Here is a 13,027-nt window from a genome sequence, read left to right as displayed (position 1 = left end):
TCCGCCTGCCGATGCAAGGGATACGGGTTCGCGCCCCGGTCCGGGAGGATCCCACGTGCCGCGGAGCGGCTGGGCCCATGAGCCATGGCCCCTGAGCCTGCGCGTCCAGAGCCTGTGCCCCGCAACGGAAGAGGCCACAGCAGTGAGAGGCCAGCATACCGAAAAAAAAAAAAACAGCAAAAACACACAGCAGAGGGTAGAAAAATGTAAGCTGAATGCAAAGGTAACATCTGAGCATGCGTGCTAACAGGCCTACGGAACCTGGAGTGGCCAATTCTGGTGGGAAGCAGTCTTGCTTCAAGCGGGAAACTCGAAATCTCCACCGACTTCGAAAAGGCGCGGAGCCTAGACTGACAAATCCCACTACTGCCTCACTTGCCCCACCTACTTTCCTGATCTCCGATTGGCTAGATCAAGTTCATTAACTGTTCTGATTAGTTTATTGTTCTTGGGCAGTTGAATTCTGGGATTTCATCTCATTGTCGAGCAGTGTTTCGCTGCCACTTCACCTCTGAGGCAAGTTCTCTCTGAGGGCCACCCTAGACAGGTAAACGGGGCGAGCAAGTAGAAAAACCAAGAGCTCCTGCTGGTAATTAAAGTGGTTGGGTATTTTCTGTACCTCCCAACATCCTCAAGATCGTTAGGACTGAGAGACGACTTAAAGCCTTTTGGGGTGATCCCCGTCAGGCAGACGTAAAACTAAAACTATCTTCAGTGTGTGAGACTCCCTAATTGCTCTTCCTGAGGGAAGCAAAACACCCCTCAGCCCCAGAAACCCCCAAATCAGCCAGACGCCCCTACATTTCCTCAACCAGAGATAATAGCCTTTGCCTAAGGGACTCTTATCGCCTCCTCTGGGATAAAGAAGCAATGTTCTTAGCCTAAGACCCTCCCCTCCCCTAGAGACTCCCAATGCCATGAGTTTGGGGTGTGCCAGACTGCTTCATCGAAACTTCCTACATTCTCAGCCTGAGTGATAGGTGGTCCTACAATCTCAGAGATTCCAGCTCTCTTCACTCTAATAATTTTCAAATAACGTAGTAATAGCCATTTTAAAATCAAGGTATAGTTGATTTACAATATTATATTAATTTCAGGCATATAACATGATTCAATATTTTAATTGATTATACTCCATTTAAAGTTGTTACAGAATATTGACTATATTCCCTGTGTTGTACAATATATCCTTATTGCTTATTTATTTTATACACAGCAGTTTTTGTTTGTTATTTTGCGGTACGCGGGCCTCTCACTGTTTTGGCCTCTCCCGTTGCGGAGCACAGGCTCCGGACGCACAGGCTCAGCGGCCATGGCTCACGGGCCCAGCCGCTCCGCGACATGTGGGATCCTCCCGGACCGGGGCACGAACCCGCGTCCCCTGCATCGGCAGGCGGACTCTAACCACTGCGCCACCAGGGAAGCCCAATACATAGCAGTTTTTATCTCTTAATCTCCTACCCCTGTTTTTCCCCTCCCCTCTTCCTCACTGATAACCACTCGTTTGTTCTCTATATCTGTGAGTCTGTTTCTTTTTTGTTATATTCATTTGTTTTATTTTTTTAAATTCTGCATATAAGTGATAACATACAGTATTTGTCTTCTTCTGTCTGACTTATTTCACTAAGTATAGTACACTCCAGGTCCATACATGTTGTTGCAAATGACAAAATTTTATTCTTTTTTATGGCTGAGTAGTATTCCATTGTCTATATATACCACAGCTTTATCCATTTTCTGTTGATGGACACTTAGATTGATTTCCATATCTTGGCTAGTGTAAATAATGCTACTATGCATATTGGGGTGCATGTGTCTTTTCAAATGAAAGTTTTTGGGTTTGGTTTTTTTGGGGATATATGCCCAGGAGTGGAATTGCTGGGTCATATTGTAGTCTTATTTTTAGTTTTTTGATGTACCTCCATACTGTTTCCCACAGTGGCTGTACCAATTTACATTCCCACCAACAATGTACAAGGGTACCCTTTTCTCCACATCCTCCCCAATGTTTGTTGTTTGTGGTCTTTTTGATGATAGTCATTCTGGCAGGTGTGAGGTGATATCTCTTTGTGGTTTTGATTTGTATTTCTCTGATGATTAGCGATATTGAGCATCTTTACATGGGCTTGTTGGCCATCTCTGTGTCTTCTTCAGAAAAATGTCTATTCAGTTCTTCTGCCCATTTTTAAATAAGGTTGTTTGGGTTTTTTTTAATATATTGAGTTGTATAAGCTTTTTATATAATTTGGATATTAACCCATTATCAGTCATATCATTTGCAAATATTTTCTCTCTTTCAGTAGGTTGCCTTTTTGTTTTGTCAGTGGTTTCCTTTGCTGCTCAAAAGCTTTTAAGTTTAACTAGGTCCCATTTTTTAAAATAAATGTATTTATTTATTTTTTATTTATTTATTTTTGCCTGCTTTGGGTCTTCGTTGCTGCATGTGGGCTTTCTCTAGTTGAGGCGAGCAGGGGCTTTTCATTGCATTGGCTTCTCTTTGTTGCAGACCATGGGCTCTAGGTGCATAGGCTTCAGTAGTTGCGGCACGCGGGCTCAGTAGTTGTGGTCATGGACTCTAGAGCATGGGCTCAGTAGCTGTGGCGCACAGGCTTAGTTGCCCCATGGCATGCGGGATCTTCCTGGACCAGGGCTTGAACCCATGTCCCCTGCATTGGCGGGTGGATTCTTAACCACTGCGCCACCAGGGAAGTCCTAGGTCCCATTTTTTAATTTTTGTTTTTGTTTCCTTTGCTGTAGGAGACAAGTCCAAATAAATATTGCTACAATTTATGTCATAGTGTTTTCTTCTATGAGTTTTATGGTTTCTGGTCTTACATTTAGGTCTTTAATCCATTTTGAGTTTATTTTTGTATATGGTGTGAGAAAATGTTCTAATTTCATTCTTTTACATGTAGCTTTCCAATTTTCCTAGCACCACTTATTGAAGAGACTGTCTTTCCCCCTTGTATATTTTTATTTCCTTTGTCATAGATTAATTGACCATATGTGCGTGGGTTTATTTTGGGGCTTTCTATTCCGTTCCATTGATCTATGGGTCTGTTTTTGTGCCAGTACCATACTGTTTTGATTACTTTAGCTTTTTTTTTTTTTTTTTTTTGCGGTACGCAGGCCTCTCACTGTTGTGGCCTCTCCCGTTGTGGAGCACAGGCTCTGGACGCGCAGGCTCAGCGGCCATGGCTCATGGGCCCAGCCGCTCTGCAGCATGTGGGATCTTCCCAGACCGGGGCACGAACCCGTGTCCCCTGCATCAGCAGGCGGACTCTCAACCACTGTACCACCAGGGAAGCCCTACTTTAGCTTTGTAGTATAGTCTGAAGATACCTCCAGCTACTAGTTTGGGAGTGTGATACCTCCAGCTTTGTTCTTCTTTCTCAAGAATGTTTTGGCTATTTGGGGTCTTTTGGGTTTCCATAAAAATTTTAAATTATTTGTTCTAAGGACTTCCCTGGTGGTCCAGTGGTCAAGATTCTGTGCTTTCACTGCATGGGGTGTAGGCTCAATCCCTGGTCAGGGAACTGAGATCCTGCATGCCATGTGGTGCAGCAAAAAATAAATAAATAAATGATTAATTAATTAATTTGTTTGTTTGTTTGAGTTCTTTGAAAAATGTCATTGGTGTTTTGATAGGGATTGCATCAAATCCATAGATTGCCTTTGGTAGTATGGTCATTTTAACAATATTAATTCTTCCAATACAAGATTCTTTCCATCTGTTTGTGTAGCCTTCAGTTTCTTTCATCAGTGTCTTATAGTTTTCCAAGTACATGTCTTCTACCTGTTTAGTTAGATTTGTTCCTAGGTATTTTATCCTTTCTGAGGCAAATGTAAATGGTATTATTTCCTTAATTCTCTTTCATTGTTTTTTTTTAATTTTTATTTATTTATTTATTTTTGGCTGCATTGGGTCTTAGTTGCGGCACGTGGGATTTTTCGTTGTGGCATGTGGGCTCTTTGTTGCAGCACACGTGCTTCTCCCTGGTTGTGTTGTGCAGGCTCCAGAGCATGTGGGCGCAGTAGTTGCCGTGCACCGGCTCTCTAGTTGGGGCGCATGGGCTCAGTAGTTGCGGCGTGCGGGCTTCTCTAGTTGTGGCATGCAGGCTCCAGGGCACACGGGCTCAGTAGTTGCAATGTGCAGGCTCTCTAGTTGTGAGCCCATGGGCTCTGTAGTTGTGGAGCACAGGCTCCAGAGCATGTGGGCTCTGTAGTTGCAGCACAAGGCTCTCTGGTTGTGGCGTGCAGGCTCAGTAGTTGTGGCACATGGGCTTAGTTGCCCTGTGGTTGTGGGATCTTAGTTCCCTGACCAGGGATCGAACCCACATCCCCTGCATTGGAAGGTGGACACTTAACCACTGGACCACAAGGGAAGTCCCCACTGATAGTTCATTGTTATTGTATAGAAATGCAACAAATTTCTGTATATTGATTTTGTGGCCTTCAACTTAATGAATTCTTTGGTGAGCTCTAGTAGTGTTTTTGTTGGCATCTTTAGGATTTTCTATGTGTAGTATCATGTCATCTGCAAATAGTGACAGTTTTACTTCTTTCTTTCTGATTTGGATTCCTTTTATTTCTTTTTCTTATCTCATTGCTGTGGCTAGGACTTCAAATACTGTGTTGAATAAAAGTAGCAAGAGTGGGCATCCTTGTCACATTCCTGATCTTAGAGGAAATGTTTTCAGCTTTTCACTGTTTTTTTTAAAATTTTTCTTGAGTATAGTTGATTTACAATGTTGTGTTACTTTCTGCTGTACATTGAAGTGTATGTGTATATACATATATCAACTCTTTTTTAGACTATTTTCCCATATAGATCATTACAGAGTATTGAGTAGAGTTCCCTGGGCTATACAGTAGGTCTTTATTAGTTATCTGTTTTACATAGAGTAGTGTGTTTATGTCAATCTCAGTCTCCCAATTTATCCCTCCCCACTTTATCCCTGGTAACCATAAAATTTTTTTCTACATCTGTGACTATTTCTGTTTTGTATATAAATTCCTTTGTTCATTCCACATATAAGTGATATCATACAATATTTGTCTGACTTACTTCACTCAGTATGACAATCTCTAGTTCCATCCATGTTGCTGCAAATGTCATATTTTGTTCTTTTTTATGGCTGTGTAATATTCCATTGTATATATGTACCACATCTTCTTTATCCATTCCTCTGTCGATGGACATTTAGGTTGCTTCCACGTCTTGGCTATTGTAAATAGTGCTGCTATGAACATCGGGGTGCATGTATCTTTTCGAATTATGGTTTTCTCCAGGTATATGCTCAGGGGATTGCTGGATCATATGGTAACTCTATTTTTAGTTTTTTAAGGAGCCTCCGTACTGTTCTCCATAGTAGCTGTACCAATTTACATTCCCACCAACATTCCCTTTTCTCCACACCCTCTCCAGCATTTATTGTTTGTAGATTTTTGATGATGGCCATTCTGACCTGTGTGAGGTGATACCTCATTGTAGTTTTGACTTGACTTTCTCTAACAGTTAATGATGTTGAGCATCTTTTCATGTGCTTTTTGGCCATTTCTTCTTTGGAGAAATGTCTAGCTTTTCACTGTTGAGTATGATGTTAGCTATGGGCTTATTATATATGGCCTTTATTATGCTGACGTATGTTCCCTCTATACCCACTTTGTGGAGAGTTTTTATAATAATTGGATGTTACATTTTGTTAAAAGCTTTTTCTGCATCAATCTATTGAGATGATCTTATGATTTTTATTTTTCAATTTGTTAATGTGGTGTATCACATGGATTGATTTTCAGATATTGAACCATCCTTGCATCCCTGGGATAAATCCCACTTGGTTATGATGTATGATCCTTTTAATGTATTGTTGGATTCGGTTTGCTAATATTTTGTTGAGCATTTTTGCATGTATAGTAATCACTGATATTGGCCTCTAATTTTCTTTTTTTGTGATATCTTTCTCTAGTTTTGGTATCAGGGTGATGCTGGCCTCATAGGATGAGTTCAGAAGTGTTCCTTCCTCCACAATTTTTTGGAATAGTTTGAGAAGGATAGATGTTAATTCTTCTCTAAATGTTTGGTAGAATTCATGTGTGAAGCCATCTGGCCCTGGACTTTTTTCTGTTGGGAGTTTTTAATTACTGATTCAATTTCATTACTGGTATTTGGTCTGTTCATATTTTCTATTTCTTCCTGGTTCCATCTTGGCAGATTGTACATTTCTAGGAATTTGTCTATTTCTTCTAGGTTGTCCATTTTACTGGTGTATAGTTTTTATAGTAATCTCTTATGATCCTTTGTATTTCTGTGGTGTTGGTTGTAACTTCTCCTTTTTCATTTCTGACTTTATTGATTTGGACCTAGTAATAGCCTTTAAATTCACTCATATTAGTGATCTTCATTTCTTTTCAACAGAGCAAAACCCCACATCCCTCTGCCTGAAAACTGAAACCCTTCAGTCAGAGACACCATATGATCTCTGGGACTTACCTCCCCCGCTTTGCCTCAGAACATCCCCCCTCAATAAAACTATACATTCACTTCATTTCTTCCCCAACAAGGGTGTTCATATCTTTCCTAAGGATAAGCCAAACTCCAGGAAAACTACTAACAACAGTAACCCCCCTCAAAGACTCAATGCTGCTTTGATCATGCCCACAGAAAACATGTCATCCCTAATCAGTCCTTCTCCCAGAGACCTCCAGCCCCCTATTCTCATCTTATTTCCCCACCCCCGTGTCCTTACTCAGGGACAGATAAGCCAGGGATGGAGAAAAGTAGAACCTTAATTACAGGTGACTAACTGAGTGTGGGGCCTTCCCTCAGCACTTTCTCTCCCAACAGAACTCTTGGCCTTGTGGCTGGACAGATCCAGGACATGTTCCTCTAGATCAGACCAACCCCAGCACCATGAACAGAGGCAGCTCCTTTGCAAAAAGCCCCAGGGAATATAGCCAGAAATCAGAGAAGAACTCCAAGGTGAGGTGATCTGGAGGGGGCAGAGGAGTGAGCCAGGGGACAGTGTAGGGTGGCTAGATTTCTGAGGAGGGGAGGTCAGAGGCACTGGGAACAAGGAGCAGCATGTCACGAGGACATCCAGAGCTTCCCACCCTCACTCTGTCCTTGCCTAGCATCCATGGGTACAAGATCTGTGACCTTGTACTGGATTGGTTGACTCTCAGTCTATTCCAGCAGGTGAGAGGAGAGGATGCCACCAGCCTTAAGCACCTACTGCATGCCAGGTGAGAACCTAGGCAATGTTACCCATGTTCTGTCAGTTAGCCATGACATCAACCAGGAAGGATTATTATCTCCAGTTTACAGATCTAACATGGAGATCCTGCAGCCAAGGAAGAGTTCCTGGCTGAATGTCAGACATGTTTAGCTGAGTCACTGCTAGGATTTATTCTTCTTTCTTTTCTAGGCTTTCAAGGATATTTCCAAATACTTCTCTAAGAAAGAATGGGCAGATCTGGGTTACTCAGAGAAAATCACCTATGTGTATATGAAGAGAAACTATGACACCATGACTGATCTAGGTAACAGGAAGTTCTGGGTCCAGACAAGGCTGGGAACAAATGACCATCCCTCTTTACATACCATGGCTTCTTCTTAGTCTGTGGCAATTGTCCCACGTTTGTCCTTTTGTGTGGGAAGAAATCCCAGGGCAGCTTCCAGACATTCTGCTCTTTTACTGATATGTCCTGTGCAAGGCTGTGGACTGGGAGTGGCCACAGAGATGCTCTGTCCCAGATCCTGTGCATTTCTCTCCCACTGGCCCTGGTTCAGAACCCCCCTCCCCCAGCTGATTAGCTTTACTGTTGGTGCTGTGTCCCAGCATTCTACCCTCCTCTCAGGTTGCCTGTTAAGAAACAAATATTTTGCATCATTCTAGGTCTCAAGGCTACCCTACCAACTTTCATGTGTCCTAAAAAATGAGCCACAAAATCCAGCGGGCATGATTCTAAAGGTCGGAACCCCAGGAATCAGCGTAAGTGACAGGAAAGGGTCTCCTGAAGCCTGTCTACTTTGGGGTCCAGATGGGGAAAGATTCTCAGGAGTTTGTTCCCTCAAAAGCATCATGGTTGAGTGAAAAAAGTTGGATGCAGAAGGTTAGGCACAGTCAGAGGCCATTCATATAAAATCCTAAAATATGCAAAACAAGAATATATATATTGTATGGCTAGTAAGTACATGGTAAATGTATAAAAACCTGAATGAGAATAAAACCCATCAAATTCTGGAGTGAAGAACTGGAGAAGGAGGGAGGGCAGGGATCAGTGAGGGCCACACAGATGGCTTCAGCTGTGACTTGTTCATAGTGCCTTGTTATATTTTAAATAGAGAGCTCAGAGTGATCTGAAGTAGTTGTGAGGTAATGTTGAAATGCAGCTAGACTCGGTAGTAGATGCACACATTTCCAATATTATTCTCCATAATTTTCTGTATGCTTGAAACATTTCTTTTTTTAAGGAGCTAGTTCTTGCTAAATACCATTAATGAATCACAGGATGATTAAGAAAAATTTAAAGTGTAAATCTACCCAAAACTTCTAAAATAATAGAGCATAGGTATCGGATAACTATCTTAAGAGAGAAAGTGATTAACACATTATGTAATGACATATGCCTATTTCTCTGTGTTTTTTTACCAAAACCAAATAGTTGTCTCACTCCTAATTGCACCCGATTGTATGTGTTGAGTTTGGGAGAGAGTCTGAGAGAGCAGTCCTCCACACATTGACCTTTCCTACTTGTTAGTGAGCAGAGGCAACGTAGGGTTAAAAAAGTGACAGATTCTAGATATCTTTGTGAATTTCAGCAGTGTATGTACTCACTTAAAAAGGGGATAGGATGTGTTCACTTGCTCTTTTGCTCTGACAGCACAGTTGTAAGAAGACAGGGTCAGAATGTTCAAAGTGTCTCCAATAGACCTTTGACTCTCCAGCTAAACAGGGCAGATTCCACAAGCTCCCAAAATTACTGCGAGAGAACTGAAAATCCAGTGCTTGAGTATCGACAAAGTTTTTGACATTAAAGAGGTGTTCTTATACTGGAAACATTCCAGAACCACTGGATTAAATCATCCATGGTTCATCATACACTTAACAGTTTCGTTGAGGCATACTATAAAATTCACCGTTTTAAGTATACAGTGATTTTTAGTTAAAGACCAGTCAATTTAATTCTTTGGGGAAACAAGTAAGAAATATGTAATGAATAGGATGAGGCAGTGATGGGGTTTAGTTCGCTTTTTATAAACCATCAGAAGGAAAATTATGAATTGATGCTGCAAATAAATGCATAAACCTTTATAATTCAGAGGCTTGTCTCAAAGTAACTCCTTGACAGTGAGTGGACTCATAACCCTCTGCTGCAGAATTCTGATACCACAGGAGTCTCTCTGCAGTTTCTTTACCAACAAAGAAAAATTCTGATTTGTCGCCTTCTTTTAGATGAACCTGCTCAGGAGGCTTCCAAAACGCAAGAGAGAAGACACCTGAAGGTGAGTGCCTCCCAAATCCAGAGGACCAGAGACCGTTTATTTCTCCATGGATGTGAATATTGGTAAAAGTGGGAAAACATTGAAAATGGCCTGGACCTCACTGCCTCCCTTTCCTGATCTCTTTGTCACAATGCCTGATGTAGTATTGAGAGCTTAACAGTAATGAACCACAATTGTGATAGCTGATACTTCTTTTGTTTTCATAGTCATGCCAGATTTATTTTAGGCAATTCACGTGGATTAATTTATTTAGTCCCTAAGAAAACCTCTATGACATTGCTACTATTACTATCCCCAAATAATAATGAGGATATTATTATTATTAAAGAATAATAATAAACATGCGGCTATTGTGGTACAGAGATGTTAAATAATTTGCTTGAGGCCACAGTGGCAGTGGTAGTAGTCTAACCCAAAGCCCCAAACCATTTCCAAATTCGTGAATTTTTCATGTTTCTGAAGCTCAGGCGTTTCCCCTTGGGCTAAACTCGCAGATGCTGCTGATGCTTCTGTTTACACGCCCACTCTCACAACAGGAAGTACCAGCTCCCCTCTGCTCAGTCAAAGGGCCCCTTTCACATTGCTTGGGAACCGCCTGGACTGTTGGCCCCTCCCTTCTGTGAGCGCCTTCGGGGCCTTGTCTGCACCTGAGGCATCTCTGAAGCCTCAGTCCCAGCCCAGGGGGACCCTCAGAGGGTTCTTGAATAAATTCTTCCACAGTTGCGGATTAAACTCTCGTTTAGAGGGTAAAGGGATCTGGCGGGTGGGTTGCCCAGTGTGGACACGGTTGAGAGAATTCAAAGAAGGATCATCAAATAAAGTATTCATTTTTATGATTACCACGTTCAAACAGCATTTGTAAGCTCAGAAAGTTCTTTCACTTAGCTTGTTTTCCAGTTATTGTTCACTGATTCATAAATGAGGGAGCTGGTTATGCTCTTATTGCTCACTGTTTCATAAACAAAGGAGCTGAATGAAGGTTAGCTTAAGGTTGTTGGTCAGTGACACACCCTGACACCAGTAGAATTGGTAGAGGCACCACCTTGCTTAATTCCACCTGAAATGTTCTTGCCAGGGTAGGACAGGATGTCACATCTGGCACCACTTTCTTGGCTGTCTACATGAATTTCCGTGAATCATTCCTTCCTTCTCCCTTCCCTATATTCATCCCCCCACACCATTTGCCAGCAGTGTTTGGTCCCTTCTGTACATTGCTCCATGTACTCTCCCAGTAGCTGTCTACTAGCTTATATTCGATCCCTTACATTTTATAGAAGCCCCTCCTCATTTTCACAGACCTCGTGGATTGTTAGAGCGCTCTGCTTCTCCAGGTCTTCCGTGTGCCACGCTCCTGCTCACATGGAGACTCCTCTTGGTTGTTGGTTGTAACTTCTCCTTTTTCATTTCTGACTTTATTGATTTGGACCTAGTAATAGCCTTTAAATTCACTCATATTAGTGATCTTCATTTCTTTTCAACAGAGCAAAACCCCACATCCCTCTGCCTGAAAACTGAAACCCTTCAGTCAGAGACACCATATGATCTCTGGGACTTACCTCCCCCGCTTTGCCTCAGAACATCCCCCCTCAATAAAACTATACATTCACTTCATTGCTTCCCCAACAAGGGTGTTCATATCTTTCCTTAAGGATAAGCCGAAATCCAGGAAAACTACTAACAACAGTAACCCCCCTCAAAGACTCAATGCTGCTTTGATCATGCCATTGATACTCTTTGTATGTGACCTTCACATTAAAAGGGTGATGCCCAAGAAGTCCGAAAAGAAAAAATATCCTTCGAAGTTAGTACCAGAAACATCAGGCTCAGAGCAGGCTCAGGAACAGCTGTGCCCCCCGGGAAAAGCAAATACCTCTGGTCAGCAGAGTACGGAAACATCAGGTAAGAGGAACCTGGGAACAACTCCTCTGGCTTCCCTGGCCACGTTCAAGTGCATGGGCTAGGTGTGGGAGATGGATCCTGGACAGGCCTGGGGCCAGGCTGGGCTGAGGACCTCACCCAGCTCCAGCTGAAACATTAGAACTGACTTCCAGGGAATTTCCTGGTGGTCCAGTGGTTAGGACTTGGCGCTTTCACTGCCGGGACCCAGGTTCAATCCCTGGTCGGGGAACTAAGATCCCACAAGCCACATGGCACAGCCAAAAATTAAAAATAAAACAAGATTTTTAAAAACCTGATTTCCAGAATCACAGACTTGAGTTTCATCGATATGAAAGCTGTGTAACTCAGGTCAAGCCTTCCAAATTCTCTGAGCTCCAGTTCCTAGTCCATAAAACGGAAATAAAGAATCAGAGTTCACAGGTTATTCAAAGGTGTTCAATTCAAGGGACCTCCCTGGTGGTCCAGTGGTTAAGACTCTGTGCTTCCACTGCAGGGGGCATGGTTTCCATCCCTGATGGAGATCCTGCATGCCACACACAGAGCAGCCAAAAAAAAAGTGTTCAATTCAGTCTACAAGCCCTGACGCCATGAAAGATGCTCAGGTCATTATTCCGTCTGTGATAACCTGGGAACATATCTTACTCGGAGTTTTATCCCCACCTTCAGCTCAATGCCTGGCACACAATATGCCCTTAACAAATACGTGCTGAATGAAAGAAGGTCGGAATAAATGTTCTGGTGAGTAAAGAGGTTGGGAATCTAAACCTGACAATGGAAGGAGCCAGAAGCTAAAACTAACTGGTGTTTGGTGTGTAATGGTGCAGGTTTAGTATCTCAGCCTCTCTGAGCCAGAAGTTGTGGAAAAAAGACTATGTAAAAGGCCTGTGGTCACTTGGGAGGGAGGAGGCATCTCCTTATCTGACAAAACAGGGCCCAACACCCCCTAACCCACCCAACCCCCATTTACCAACTCTTTTCCACCACAGGACCCAGGAGAAGGAAGATTGATGTCTGGACCCACAGTCTGCAGGAAGAAAAGAACCTAGTGGTCTATGAAGAAATCTGTGATCCCAAGGAAGACGACTAACTCTGTAAGTGACCTTTCAGTCCATCCCCACATCCCCGCAAAATGCACTGTTCTCTTATGGTACTTGTACCCCATCTTGTTGCTTGTTCCCAAATCATTCCTTTCTCCCTGTCCCTTGGGGTGCAGCTCTGAGGCTAAATGAGGAGGTTTCCCATTCTCTTTCTACTCCCTGCTCCGTATATCCAGAGATCTTCCCTCCCCAGTATGCTGTGGGCTCCCAAACCCCAGGTCAGCTACTGGCGTGTAGGCCACACCTTCCTCTAGCCTAGAAACTCATAGGACAGATGAGGGAGTCGCTGTAGCCTGAGCAGAAGTTTGGTCTTTAGAAGCAGCGGGAGGAAAGCATAGACCACAAGGCAAGGTGGAATCGGAGTGCACAGGGCTGTTTAGGTCAGAGTTAAGTAGTGATTTTTCAGTCAATGGGAGCTCACCGCCGCTTATTTTCCTTCTCTTTCCGTGCCTCAGCCTCGGGGATGTGACAAGTGCCCATGAAAAGAAGCAGAACCTGGTGGCCTTTCATGAACATGGGCATG

The 13,027-nt window shown here is 42.9% G+C and overlaps 1 protein-coding gene across 1 annotated transcript; it reads left to right on the top strand.

Annotated features, from left to right (window-relative positions):
- The first annotated feature begins 6,913 nt into the window (after positions 1-6,913).
- On the top strand, positions 6,914-12,494 carry LOC102994465 (protein SSX1-like). Its single transcript, XM_007115734.2, is given in 5 exon segments — positions 6,914-6,982; positions 7,428-7,542; positions 7,899-7,998; positions 11,268-11,407; positions 12,394-12,494. Coding segments are annotated over 5 exon segments (525 nt in total).
- The last annotated feature ends 533 nt before the right edge of the window (positions 12,495-13,027 follow it).

Source organism: Physeter macrocephalus, chromosome 21, assembly GCF_002837175.3.
Source record: "Physeter macrocephalus isolate SW-GA chromosome 21, ASM283717v5, whole genome shotgun sequence".
NCBI lineage: Eukaryota > Metazoa > Chordata > Mammalia > Artiodactyla > Physeteridae > Physeter > Physeter macrocephalus.
The sequence above is the reverse complement of the archived record's forward strand: the minus strand, read 5'-3'. Positions and strand labels throughout refer to the sequence as shown.